At 50.1% G+C, this 14,212-nt stretch overlaps 5 protein-coding genes across 5 annotated transcripts; 3 read left to right on the forward strand and 2 right to left on the reverse strand.

The window, feature by feature from the left end:
* Window positions 1-634: 634 nt before the first annotated feature.
* CORC01_14356 (uncharacterized protein) lies at window positions 635-1,141 on the forward strand (the record flags this gene model as incomplete). Its single annotated transcript, XM_022625967.1, has 2 exons — window positions 635-695; window positions 828-1,141. Coding segments are annotated over 2 exons (375 nt in total), but the record flags the coding sequence as incomplete, so codon positions are not given.
* Window positions 1,142-1,348: 207 nt separating this feature from the next.
* Window positions 1,349-2,320, reverse strand: CORC01_14357 (uncharacterized protein; the record flags this gene model as incomplete). Its single annotated transcript, XM_022625968.1, has 1 exon — window positions 1,349-2,320. The coding sequence occupies one exon, from the start codon at window positions 2,318-2,320 to the stop codon at window positions 1,349-1,351; it is 972 nt and encodes a 323-aa protein (XP_022467521.1).
* A 2,086-nt stretch (window positions 2,321-4,406) lies between these two features.
* CORC01_14358 (uncharacterized protein) lies at window positions 4,407-5,202 on the forward strand (the record flags this gene model as incomplete). Its single annotated transcript, XM_022625969.1, has 2 exons — window positions 4,407-4,533; window positions 4,685-5,202. 2 exons carry the CDS (start codon window positions 4,407-4,409, stop codon window positions 5,200-5,202), a joined length of 645 nt encoding a protein of 214 aa, XP_022467522.1.
* Window positions 5,203-6,623: 1,421 nt separating this feature from the next.
* CORC01_14359 (uncharacterized protein) lies at window positions 6,624-8,393 on the reverse strand (the record flags this gene model as incomplete). Its single annotated transcript, XM_022625970.1, has 2 exons — window positions 6,624-8,215; window positions 8,276-8,393. 2 exons carry the CDS (start codon window positions 8,391-8,393, stop codon window positions 6,624-6,626), a joined length of 1,710 nt encoding a protein of 569 aa, XP_022467523.1.
* Window positions 8,394-13,215: 4,822 nt separating this feature from the next.
* CORC01_14360 (uncharacterized protein) lies at window positions 13,216-13,708 on the forward strand (the record flags this gene model as incomplete). The annotated part of the gene is made up of 2 exons (XM_022625971.1): window positions 13,216-13,432; window positions 13,491-13,708. 2 exons carry the CDS (start codon window positions 13,216-13,218, stop codon window positions 13,706-13,708), a joined length of 435 nt encoding a protein of 144 aa, XP_022467524.1.
* Window positions 13,709-14,212: the final 504 nt, after the last annotated feature.

Here is a 14,212-nt window from a genome sequence, read left to right on the forward strand (position 1 = left end):
AGTATGTGTATGGATGCTGCTATGGCCGCCATCCTGGTCGACGCAACCTTGGCCCATTCTCTCCATTGACGTGCCTGTCTATGCTATCGCATTCAAGCATGCATGGTGTCTAGCTAAGATCTATGTTAGGGGGTCTAGATTTGGACCTCGTATGTGAGGCTCTCATGCCGTTCCATGTATCCCTAGAGCGGTAGGTTTCTATCGCGTTCATAGGACCCTACCAATGAATGAATGAATGAATGAATGAATGAATAAATGAATGGATGAATGATGAAGTAGGCCGGGCTTTTTTGAATTGTTGGAATGCATGTATGAATACATAAATGCATGTGCGAGTGAATGGATGGATGCATAAATGCCTGGAAACGCACTCAGGCGCAGCTGTCAAAATGAATAGATGGATAGATGCATGTGGGAATAGATGGAGGGGCACTGCCTCGGGCCTATGTATATCCGCAACGACACCTTTAGGTTTTGGAAATGATCAGGTGTTAACGCGGGGTGAGCAAACCTAACCATACTTCCTGCTACCCGAGGAAAATCTGGGTAAGCTTGCGCGCTGTCTCAAGTTTTAGGGGGGGGAGTTCTTGCCATATGTTTTCATACTTTATCTAACTGCTTGCCCTGAAACAGATTCTTCGAGGTCTTCATTCTGGCCTCTACCACGATCCAACGCAAGACTCGACGCGAGAAACGTAAGACCTGCGACAAAACCACAACACCTCCCCAACGATCGATGGAATGAATAAGATTCGTATGAGGACTTCGTCAATCAGACAGCTTGTTAAAAGGTGTCAGAAAGATGTAGGGCACGCTCCGGAGAGCAGAATGGCAATCGCTGACTGGCTTGAAGACTGGGAAAAAGTGTTCTGGCCCCAAGGAATGGCCGGAGTTGCGAGACCTGGACTTGCGCGAGCCAAGTGCGGGTACCGTTGCTTTGCTAGTCAACATGCATATCGAACCCGGAGAACAAAACGCTGTGTATATTCACGACTCCAATGACGATCAAGTCGCCATGGTAGGAAGTGGCGACTACGAAGGGTACTCTGTCATAATACCATGGCAGATTGGGCTGAAGTACGTTTGCTATGGGTCATGTAAGGTAGCCGAGGTAAAGGTAATCGAGGATACTTCTACATGAGCTGTTTCTTACTCTTTGTCAATCTTAAAGCTGCTTTCCCCGAAATCCTGAAAGTGATGAATGAGGACGTTCCTTCATGCACAGGAATAGTCAACGTGCCTTCACCTGAAAACATGTGATCTGAAAGTAGATGGATGCCTTCTCTCGCCGTCAACCCGTACACTTTGCCATCGAGCCGAACTGAACCATATATATTAGCACCGCTTGCTAGAGGGTTTTTTGTAGTGTCATACCTTCTTGAGTTCGTGCTGTTTGAGCAGATCTGTCAGGAGCTAGAAGGGGGACTCTTCCTTCGTTATCACTATCATTGCTTTCGTCGCTGACCTCGCCATCGTCGCTTTCGCCGCTTCTACTGCGTTCTGCCTTCCCGTATTGACTCCTGATTCCAGTGTCGCCGCTGGCTTGATGACTTATGTCAACTTCGCGCCCAATGCCTGCGGCTCCACCAACCTTGGGTCCTTGAGAAGGCTGATACTTTTCAGCGACCAGTAGAGTAGATGCACTTCTTTCTTGAATCAAAACATTCTGATGACGCCAACTGTCCTCAGTTCGTGCATCCAAAGGAAGTTGGTGACTTTCGTCGAACGCGTTGTCGAGGTATTCCTCACGAAATTGAGGAATATTACTTTGATCTTCGCCTTGCTGGGACTGCGTGACTATCCTTCCAACTGACATCAAGCCTTTGTAGTCTCCATCTAATCTGGCTCTTTTATGCCTACTCCCAGGATCGTTTACTGACTGTTGTGGACTCGGATGGGTCATTGACTGACGGCGTTTCTGGAAGGATGTGTGAGCGGGGCTTTCTTCCGATCCCTCTTCCGCTAGATGTTTCTCAACGATTGCCTGGGCTCTTCCCGTAAAGGCCGAGGAGATGTCGTCTTTGCCAGGCCATTTTGCCAAAACTTCACTCAGCTCCCGTCGCTCGGTGGAGAGTGCTGTTATAGAGGACGCAAACAGACATAGGTAGTAAGTTGGGTCACCAAGCTCCCATCGTATAGTGAACAGGCACTTCTGAGCTGATTTGTGTCGACTTCTCGTAGGTTGAGCAGCGGTTGTATGATATGGTGGGTTACGAAGTAAGATGGCTGTTCGGGTCAGTCTTTTGCTCAAGTTGTCATCGGATAGTCCGTGCGCAAACTGGTCCAGAAAGGTTGCAAGATTGTCGATATGCCTAGCCATGATACGGGCCGTAAAATGGCTACAAGGGAGTGATGGATGAAAGCATGAATAAAGACTGGGTATGAATGGATGGGTGTATGGGACATGAATGAATATATGAGGAGAAAGGCCGCTCTTGGTTTCCATCAGTCCAACTCTAATTCGCTAGAGATAAGCAAGATCAAGTAAAATCCACGAATCAGGGTTTTATCACTAAGATCTGCGACACCCTGTTTCGTTGATTGGCACACAACAGACCTTGTGGCACCTGAACTCACCAGAAGCGACGTACACCCTGCTGATCTTGGGACTTGTCCGTGCACATGCATGGTGCCACTACGCATCTATTCATTTATCTTATATCCACTCGTGTCCGATTCATCTATTCATCTCAAGCTTTTACTTCGCCTGTCAGGGTGGTGTCAAGGGCAACGCGCCATACAGCATAGCGCGATCTTTCTTTCCTTTTTTTCACATTACGTCTTGTGTCTGGACCTGACCCTACCGTTGACTAGAAGCCATCTATAGCTTTGAAGCTGCTCTCTAGACCTGTGATCTTTACATTCCCATGCATCCAAGATGTATCTTCACCAATACATGTACAAATGGTAGAGACCGAGTTTCAATCACGGTCACATAACCGATTATGGGTGATCAATGGCAAATGCACTGGCCAGTCATTTCAATTTGAGTGGATCAAGTGAGATGACAGTTTCGGAACTTTCATCATCTTCTTGCAGGCCGCGATTCCATTGGCCAGAGCCAATTTGTAGCTGCACGAGTGAACTCGATTATCAATACGAGGCGGCCGCCACTAAGGGTAGAGAAGGCATACAAGAGACTTACGACCTATCACTGGATTAAAAAAATCTAAGGAGACTGAATATCAATCACACATACTCCAACATTAGCTCTAACCGAAAACTGTTCGCGAGTCTCACGCAACTCTTCCTAAGAAGGTGTCAAGCAGCAGTTTTCTGGGAAATCATATGCACGCCACAGCCAAAGCTGAGAGAAATGGCTCATTTCGGCGGATGCGAGGTAAAAGCATCTGATCTTATTCATTACTGAGGGGGGATGATGAGCGAATGGGTGGAATGCATGATGAATGCATGATCGAAGAGTAGATGAATGCATGCATGGTCGCATGCCTTCAACCTGCGTCAGGGACTCTGGTCGTCTTGGCCGCACGGGCTAATTCTCAGCCATCATCATTGCAACCGAACCTCGGATTAGGTAAAATAATTGTAAAACAAGTTACATACTCTACTGCCAACACCAGAAGACCACCGTATAAGACTGGGAAGCTTTTCCGATGGCGTCTGCATAAATAGTATCGCGCTCCAGTGTCATTGGCGGAGGTTCGATCAGCAACAAATCTGCCGGAGCCTACTCGTTGTCTTCATCTGAACGCATCAACATGAACGCGCATTCCATTCATCTCTACAGAACTGTCCGAGTGGCAGTAAAACAGTCTTACGGAGCTTTGTTGACAACGGAGGGCAAAGAACAGCAAATCCTATTCATCCAACAGGACGGAACATTCGGTGGAACAGGCCAAGTTGCTACATATATCATGCAACACGAAATGATCAGTATCCGAGCAGAAATCATTCGCTTGTCTGCCTATCCCGTATGTAACTACGTTTGGAGGTTGAATACCGATCATTTCAAGTTGTAAGAATGCCCTCGTAAGCTGCAACTTTGAGGATAAACCTGACAACAAGCAGACGAGTGAAGTTCACATCTCCTTGGCAATCCTTTGCTCAGCTGGCTTGGATCCCATCTCCAGAAGGGTACCGCTTAATAGTAACTGCCTCATTCTCTCGTTTTCCCGGCGAGGTGGTTGTGCGGATGGGTCCGTCAGGCCGGGCGGTCGGCACAGCTACTCAAACTCTTGTCGCCGGCCAAGGCTCGCCCATGACCTATTCAGTCGATATCGGCGCCGCGGAGGACGATTTGATTGCCATTTTTCAGCCAGATGATCCAAATTTGGCTCCTGTGCTATCCCAGATATTTATAACACCACCCTTTGGATTGAATATCGAGACTGTCCAGCCAAATCTATATCACTCCAACGAAACTTTTAGCATGCCAGACCAACACAATGCAGTCTGTGCAACTGAAGCGGAAATTCGCACGGGCTTCTTCCTCCCACATTGGACCAGCGACTCCTCTCCTTACCATCCAGAAGCTAGCCGGCAAAATTGTGTTTTACATCGATACCAATCGCCGTATGCCGATGAATACAGCCCCGCTTCAGGATCAACATTCAGCATAGGCTCAGAAGATCAAAGTGGTGTGCAATTTGACACCATAAATTCGGCTGGTACCCAACATGACGCTGCTGATGATCGTTGCATCGTCGTCAAACTTCTGCCGTAGGCCAATGGAGGGGGGGTTACTCACCTCGGGGATGGGAAGACTGGAAGGAGGATGAAGAGAACTTGTGGAATGATCCCTCTTGGAAGGTGTTCGACTGTCCTACGCCGGAGACGAATCTGCCGCCGCCAGGTGTAGATGAAGTCGTGGTAGCCGAAAGAGGTGACAGCGATCAGGCGTCTTCTGAGCATCCAGAGCAGTTGGACGGCATACTCAAGGTCGCACCACTAACAGACCAAATATCGCCGCTCCCGCCGCCATATCTGTCGTTAGGAGACAAGTCTGTCGGCTTGTCACCACATTCATCACAAACATCAAGCCCCGATCCGTCATCCACTTGTGACCAGAAAGTGTCCGCATCTCCAAGTGCCCGCATGATTGACGAGTGGCAATCACCTCTAAACCCGGCATTCCCTAATAACAGAGCAGATTCCATGCCCAAGAACGAAGGGAAAAAAAGGAAGCTGCAGGATGATAATCACGATAACGAGAATGGACAGAAGCGCCAGAAGCAGGTATAGCATCAGCCGGGTTTTTATCAGATGTGTTGATAATAAGCGTATATACTCTTCATCCTCGTGGCCTGGAAAGCCTGTTGTAGGGAAGGGGGCAGGCTTAGGTCTGATGATATCATCATACCTGTAAAGAACGCCTTTCTTCGTCTGACTGGTGTAGCGATGAAAGGCGCATGTAATGGTACAAGGGAAATACATTGTGATCCTCTAACGTTAGCACAACATCTGCTAGTCGGAGTCGAATGAATGAGGTGGCAGCTCCGGGTACAATGACAAGTAGATCGGTTGAGCGTGAATCTGTCTAGAAGCAGCATGACGGTGCAGCAAATACCTCAGAAACGATCTGTCAGGCTGCTTAGTACCAAGTGAAGAGATCAGTCGTGCACCTAGGTTTTGGTCGTGACTTTTGTTCGAATCTCCCACTCCCTAAACTGAGCCCCTCATAATTCACCATTTAATCCATCAGAGACGGGATAATGCCGGCCCGAGAACGGCGTCTTCCCCGCCCATTTCGCGCCCAGGACTCACTGGCGCCATGCATTCTGACAGATGAAGAACAACGAAGCCCCAAAACATGATCAAAAGCGAGAACAAAATTTTTGAAATCGGAGCAAAGACAGCGCCACAACACACTCCGAAGTGTTAATTGAATAGCCGTGTGCTCGTCGTGAAGCCCACAGCGACGTAGGCACCATGGCAACCCCATGGCCTCAGGAGCAATTATGGCCGACCTCGGAGCCAGCTGCTGAGAACGTTCGCTGTAGGGCTTAGCACGGGTATGACCTCTTCAGCTCGTCTGCTTAAGGCAGCACTTGAAGTTGCATACGGAGCACAACTGCGCAACTCTTGATTTACGTGCTTTCTTTCTTTGGATCCTGTGATGGCCGATGCTGCGGGAAGGGTGGTTACTCATCGGGCGTGTGGTGGCTTTCTGGCCATCTGACTTCGGAGCGGCTTTCGGTAGCAGCGCATCCATGCACGGTTGCAAGTGGGGCCGTGCCAGCGCCGGAGCAGGGCTGTGGGAAGAGCGTCATTTGCAGCGTCTGTTCTCTCGCATTTCCATATTGCACAGTTTGATAATCAGTTGGGCAACCCACGAGTCTGCCGGGCGTAGCAGCTCAGGGGTGTGATCGATCATGTCTATCTATGCTTAGTCCCAGGTAGACTCAGCGCAAAGCACGTCAATTGCTCCGACTTGCAACTTGAATCCGAGTCCTTCATCTCCTCTCATTGGCGCCACACTGAAATTGTTCCCACGTACTAAGTCATCTCACACCTTCCTAGCCACATTGACAGCGGTCTCCTGCTGTGTAGCGTTCACATGTCCCGATATGTGACCCCGATATGTGACACACCACGGAGTCTAGTTCTTTCGCAAATCTTTCACTCCCTTGGTTCTCTGATGAAGTCGATTTCTCCAATAACCCCTACTTCCTCTTCTTGTTTCGACAGTTCGAACTGAGCAAACCGAGAGGTGAGCGGCGGCTGAAATCCGCGCGCTCAAAGTCCACCACCACAATACCTCCACCCGCTGTACTGTGATTGCGTAACACGTTGCGTAGCTTTGCGTCGCCATGAAGAACACCTAACCTATGTAAGTTCTTATACGCCTGGGTGACTGCATCAGTGTCGGCTTTGGTTGCTTGATTGGTGGGGTCAAACAGAGGCGTTCCGGCCCAACTGAGAAATAAGACATGCTTGTATACGCCACTGTCGTAGTACAACGGCAGGGTTAAATCTGTCCGTCCCAGGCAGACGGGAACATGTTTTCCCTGAATCGAGCGGAGTCGATCGTACACCTCATTCTCATGGCGAAGGCGAGCCAGATCGAGTGTCTCAACGCCTTTAGCGACGAAAGTGTAGCCATAGGAGGACATCCTAACCTTAAAAAGTGAGCCGGTTGAGCCGGACAGGTGAAGTGGTACGACGTCAGCATCATAACCACGGTCTTTGGCTAGTTGAATACGGATGAGTCGGAGGAAATCCAGTCGGTTTAGGTGCTGATGTCCGTGATCCTGGAAATTCTGGCAGTGTTCGTCCGGGAGCCAGCCGTTCACTAATCCGAGTAGACATTGCGGCGTACAGAACTGACGATCCTTTATGTTTATTTGCTTCCCTTGGCTAGAAAGACGGTTTTCCTGGGCCTGTATACCGGCCGAGTCCGCACTCGACTTCGTGAGAGCCCTTCCGCCACTGAGAACCGATCGTGTCGGCGTGCGTGAAGGAGGTGTCCCTTCTTCATCGTCACCGCTATCATCTCGCTGCTCTGAGTTGCTGTCGAATCGCTTGCACCGAGACCGTGTCTGAATCGGCGAGCGCTTGAACCCTCGCCAGCGTTGGGGCTTGTACGGAGGGGCGCGCGCTTCCTTACCCTTACGCACTGTTTCGGGTATGTTTCTTAGCACGTCGTCGTACTCTACAGCCCAGGTGTCGAAACCCGCGGCAGTATCGTGCCAGGAAAGTGAAGGCGGCTCAGCACGCAGGGCCTGAAGGATGAACGCAAAGACCTGCGCAACAGCTGTGCCATGGAGCCTGTTCTCGTCGTCGTCATCAAGAACGCCTAGGTTAGGCACGCGCACAGAAGAATATACGATGGTAGGATCATCAGGAATATGTAGGAAGACGAATGCCTCTCCTGTGCACACATATCCATACTGGATGCCTTTGCCGATGATGTACGAGAAGAGCTGGGTCCCAATAGCGGCAACGAGCGATCTCGATGCAAACGCAAACACCTCACCGTCCTTACCTATTACGTCACGTTCCGGTCTAATCTCGGACTCTAAACCGGTGACGACCTCGTCGCGTCGCAACTTATGCGGTGCCTTGTACTCAATCGCCAGGGCCGGAAGGTTTCGGCCGTCGGAGGTGCGGTATATGCAGAACTGATCTGCCCGATTGCCCTTGCCTCTAGCTCTTCGTCGGGGCTTGCGGCTCGGTAGTCTCGAGGTTATTTCCGCAGAGTCGGCACCATCCCACTCGATGGACATTTGCTCCATAGGGTCGGATAGGGCTTCGTCTGTCTGTCCGAGGTTCGTGTGACTCTCGAAAGTCACAGTCCCTTACAAGCCGATGTCACTTCGGAGTCGCGTGTTGCTATTTGCCTCGCCAACCAGCTTTTGAACCGCGTTCTCGACCGTATCGCGCTGGAAGTTCCGGAGGCCAGTCTCACTGCTGATCGGGCTGATCAAAGACATGACGTAGTCTAATTGATGCGGCGATGGAAACACGGGTCTCGAAGCGAACGTGCGGGAATTTGAGAGTTGATCCCATATCTCCTCTTGCCCCGTCGCGAAGTGATCCCATGGAATGATTCGTCGAGGGAAAATCTGGCCGGTCGGGTTGGTCGTACCGCCTTACGTAGTTAAGGTGCGATCGGTCACCACCTTAATGGCGAGGCTGAGCGAGTGACAAGATGCGAGATACTTTTGAAGTGTCTGTGGTAGTGACGCCTTCGCGAGTACGATAGCTTCACGAAGCTATCGTCGTAGAAGTGCGGTTTCGTCTTCCATTGTGGTCAAAGAGATGTGCAACAGGGAACAAACTTAAACGAAATCGTGTGGAATATTGACAATACGTTCTGTCTTGTTTTTCAGACGTGGTATCGCATTTGATTCATGTTGCCTCAATAACGCTTGCGCCGATTATTCAAAGTCATGTCATCCGAGGTATGTGGGTCTGTGTTTACTACCAACCACTATTACCCGGGCGAAAAGTCGGGCCGTAAAACCTTCTGAGTGGGGAGTATTAAAGAACGCGTGGGCATCTCCCTACCTTCGGAAAAGACCGGGCTCCAGGACTTCCTCTTCAGCCGAGGAGTACCAGGCATAACCAGCGCTAATTGCTAATGCCGGGAAGGACGATAAACGGTATCGCATATCCTGCTGCGATGCCGTAGGTTTCGATAACTCCGGCGCCAGGAATTCGGCGTAAAGTAGCCGCTAAGGTAATCCGATTTATAGAACAGCCCGAGATCCTTGGGCAATACGGGATCGAGTCGTAAACTAGACTAAGCTGAATATTAGGAGGAGATTATAAGTACGCTGAACCGTTATACAAGGAGGAAGACTTTAATAGAGCCTAGATACGTATGTATATTAGTAGAGAACCGCGAATTATACGAGGTAGTAGCTAAGGGTAGCTGAGGTTGGAGAGCAAAGTGGGAGATTTGGAGATAGCTGGTTAGTATTTTGTATTGGCGAAGTGGGTCGTTGCGGATTAATACACGGAGCGCGTCGGCCGTTAGCCAAACCCCGCTATCCGGGCAGAGCTGCTGACTAAAGCGGCCAAAACCGAGTAGGAATTAATCAATCAGCGGATACCCAGGTCGCTTGCATTCAGTGCACTGAGATTGGGGTGGATCAGGAGGTAGTTCAACTTGCTGAACTTGAGAAATGGGTTGAGAAATCGGCGGGGAAATTGGCGTCGGCGCAGATTGAGCAGGGGAATTCTGCGCATTCAGGGAACCAAAATCGGACAGTTTGGAGTGCTTCTTCCGAATCTTGAGGGCAGCATCTTTTGCCCTGCAATCGGAGCAAGTCCGGTAAGACCCCGAGATACCAGAACTCCAAGTGCGTTGGCACCGAGTACATATAGAGGAAGGGGTGTCTGGCATGAGAAGAGCTCAGCGACATCAGATGGCTGCGAAGTGGTAAAGTGGTAAGGACCGTAACGACGGAAATTTGAGAAGCTGACAAAGAAGAGTAAGGTTGAAATACAAAGTGGAGAGGGATGGCAGAAATCGCGGTAGGCGACAAATGTGGGGTGATGGAAAGTTCCGTCTGACATGCTGCGGCCAAAAGCGAGATCTGCCTAATATGTTTTAGATCAATCAATCAAGCATCTGATGTTGCTGTGCTCTTCTCATGCCAGACACCCCTTCCTCTATATGTACTCGCAGAAACAGCGCACATGAGACTAATCTCTCAGTTCACTAGCTTGGCCGTGAGCAAGCCGTTTGCCGATTGCAGTGTGACGTGACGCAACCGACGATGGCGGATACAGCAGAGCCTGTGATCGTGGTGAGCAAAGACAACCCGCGCGCTACCGCGCCACGAAAGCTTTCTTGCGGCCCGACCCTATACAGTTGGGAATAAGGGTAAAGAGACAAAGGGCAAGTTGTTTAGCTTCAAACCCCTTTTCGCCTCAGCAAGGACCTGCCAGTGGATGACATCATTCGAATGATGATTCAACAGTCAATCCAGGGTTCGTAATACATTCTGTGTGATGCAACCCTCCACGTCGCAGCTGTCTTTCCTTCAATGGGCTAGTAATGGAAAGTAAGCAAGGGTGACATGCCATGGCAGCTAGCAGCCTCACATCAGGAAACCTTGGATTTATATATATATATTGTCGCAGGAGGTCAGCTTAGTGGCTATGCGCGGCCTTCTGTGGCTGAGGTAGAGCGCCTACCAGCTGCCTGAGTTAGCGCTCTCAGCCAGCTTTATCACCTCGCCGCTACACAGCTCAAGTATCTGAGTCTTGGCTGGGCAAGGGCGGAAGGGTGAGAATCAGGGGCCATTGAAAAAATCAGTAGTTTGCCGGGCTTAGATGTGAAGGCATCTGGGAATGTGAGAGGTTGCAAGTGAGTGAGTGAGCTGCAGCAGGTGCGGGTGTAGTGCGGGTTGCACTGACAGTTCTTCGCGTTTGAGAACGGAGTCAATTCCGACAAGTCTTGTTGATAGTTATCAACTTGATAAAATCTCAAGTCTATACTAACTATAGAGAGGAAAACCTTGTTCGTAGAGGACAGGTTTTCTGTGTCTTTGTCTAGGCAGTACATGTTTTCTTCCACTACGTTATCTGTAGCCTACGCAGGTATCGCGACTCGAACCACAAAACCTCTCTTGTGATTATGGATGTCTTGTCGCCCGCGCTGTGCTGTGTATGACACCAATGCTGCGATGGCTGATGTGGGATCACTGGTATGTCTACCAAAGACTAGGCGACGCTTTTGAGGCTAAATAAGAGTAATAACCCCTGCACCTAGCATTCTCGGAATCGCGACAGTAGCGGTATTTGTTAAGCCATTTGTCGCCTAAAACCGATGTTAGTTATCTCTCAGTTTAGGGATGCCGAATCTGCTTCAACGTACTTAGCCTTTGTAGATTACTCTCTGAGACCTTGCTTTCTGTTGTCTTGCCTCCCCAGAACACCTTCTGATTGGAACGCCTGGCGAAGTCGAATCTGCCCAGCGTCCATTCTTTCTCATCGGGTTCCCTCTCCCATCTCACATGCCACACTTCTCCCCAGAAATTGCGGCCTTCTGTGGTGATGCTGACTTGGCCGGCGAGAAACATGTAATGAATACAACTGCCTTCGGAAGAAATTTGGCAAAGCATGAAATAGTACCACTTGCCGTCTTTAAGAGTCTTGCCAGCCGCCTGAGCTGCGTCGTTGACTAGCGTATATGTTGATGAATCGTCGCGGGGTTGAAGTCTGGTTGTCTGAGTGTAGTGTGGGTGTGAAGTCGCATCGTCCGTTTGAGAGCTAAGCGTAGCCGCTACACTACTGCCTGAATCCCGAGGGTGGATCAGGCCTCCAGACGCAATTGCTACAAGGAAAAGAAACAAGAAAGTAAGACGGAACATAACGACAGCTTTAACATAGACAATGTTCCATAGAAGAGGGAACTCAGTACGGCAAGTAGATTGGTGAACAAAGAAAGTCTTCCTTTATTTGTAAGTTGACATCAATAACGAATTTCCCAACTGCATAAATTTAATCATTTCACCAGAGATTGCGATGTACCCGCTAATATTTATCTTCGAAAACTAAGTTTTTAGACTAAAATTAGGAGCTGAGTAAACTAGCCCAAGCTAAGCATATACATCTCACAGTGGGTACTTAAAACTCGAAGATTACCCGACTATTGTTGCGAAAGAGAGGCAAATAATTACGGATCTTAAGCAGAATTGAGCAACAAAACAGCGATAGTTCTGTGAGAGACAGGTGTATGATTGATAGGAGATATGTTTTCCTGAATGTAGGCAGCTCTCTTCTATAGGGGTGAAGCAGATGAGGACGAAGACGAGGTTCGCGGGCTTCTGGCAAAGACAGCCGGACATGCCAGAGTGGCGCATTTGGACAGTGTCAGAGGACGGAGACATGTCCTTACTTAAAGACTTGCGGATGCCGATGGCGTCTGATCTAAGATATCAGTCAGCGTTGAAGCCGCCTCGTCTGGACTCGACATGCCTAGTCGACTGAGTTTTGTTTTCGCTGCTCTTTGTCTCCCATGTCCCTACTTGGCCGCATTCTCCGTCTATTTAAAAAACGGCTTCTCCGTCGCTGGGGGGGGACCTGCTGACATCAACAGGCAGAGGGTGCCCGACGCCTTAGCAAAGTTTCGATAGGTATGGCGGCATCTAGCTGGCTTGCTGCGGTATCCTTGCCTTGGCCTTAGCTGAACGGATGGCATAGCTGCATGTCCCTAGCAGATGGCCTGGCCTGGCCACCATGGCTAGACGAGAGTCTATGGGATTTGGACAAATATGGATGGCTTAACATAACCTAAGCCTTAACTGGCATTTCCTGTTTTTTAATATTTGTTTTGCATCGCCAGGGACACCCTTTGTTCCCTCTCACCCCCTCACTTCCGGGGTTTGATATTTCGTTCTGGTTTACTCATTCTCGGTCGGAAGGCTCGCTATGTGAGCATGCTGACGGCGCCGAAACAATCCGAGCTCCAGCCCGGCGCCAGCGCCAGCGCCAGTACCTAGCGACGGATGCACGTGAGTGCGGGAATTTAGCAAAAGAAATAGCGTGCAGCCACAGCTATGGCAGCCTTTTGTTCCAATTCGTAATGCCCTTATCTCACAGGCTTCTCCAAAGCATTTCCATCCGCAACCATCACATGCGGCAGCATCTCAATGTCTTCAGGGATCGAGTCGACCAAACCGACACGACGGCACATTTCCAGAGCGATAAATCAAAGCTCGGAGGAAGCTCGGAGAAAACCCCCAGGAAAAAAACCCTTCCAGCAGAAGAAGAAATCGTCCCGGATGACAGGTTAGCAGTATGACGCGCTCCTATCACCAGTCAGTATTTGGCGAACCTGGTCGCCCGCCAGGCCTGCCCGTGTTATTCCTGCGCTCAAGGCTACGACGGAATCTCTACGAGAGATTCTACCCGCAGGACCGGAACTGTCTCGAGTGCGCTCAGACGCCGTCCCCTGACAAAGACTGCTTGCACCACATATCGTCGGAGGAAATCCAGGTGCGATGGCCAGCGTCCCGTATGTTCCTTATGCGCCGGTATGGGCCGTGATCGGTGTGAGTGTGATGCCGGCCCAGCCTTTACTCGTTTTGCCGCCCTCAAAACCAAGCATGAGGGACTGGTGCGTCGCGTCACCCTTTTTGAAGAACTCTTCGGTCTGCTGTTAATGCGTTCCGAGGCCGAGACCGTCGAAATCATCGGCCGTATGCGCACCGTCAATACTGAAACGGATTCCGAAGATCGCGTTAAATTCATCAAGAACGCCGACTTGTTGATGCAACTGGCCTCGGCCTAATTAGGCCGGACACCTCCCGCCTCAGGGGAATCAAATGTCGACACGCAACTCCCAACCACGCCCTTGGACGACGTATCCTCTCTTCTCCAACATTTGTGATATGACCTAGTCCCCAACTCCCTCTGGGCTTTTCAAACTGCCAGCAAGACACCAGAAACTCGGCCGATTCTAATCTGGACGTCTCGGCTCGGAGTTGAGCGCTCACTTTCGTGATCACTGGCGATCACGCCTCATTGGGTGCACATTTCCTTATCTCCTTGTGACCTTGTATCATTGTTCTACCGAGCTGGAAGAGTCGCCCTTGTTTCCATATTTCAACTTTCGGATCTAGTTTCTACAATTAGCTCACCTCAGTCGTGCTGACAGGATACTGTCACTTATCCCGACCAGGCACGATTGGTGTACCTCACCCCGAAGCGCCCGTCTAGACCCCGCTACGATGCGAAGCATCCCCGTACCGAACTTCGGTTGCTAGCAGTTGATTCGGATACGGAACCCCCTGAT

Source organism: Colletotrichum orchidophilum (genome assembly GCF_001831195.1).
Source record: "Colletotrichum orchidophilum strain IMI 309357 chromosome Unknown Scaffold_276.1, whole genome shotgun sequence".
Lineage (NCBI taxonomy): Eukaryota > Fungi > Ascomycota > Sordariomycetes > Glomerellales > Glomerellaceae > Colletotrichum > Colletotrichum orchidophilum.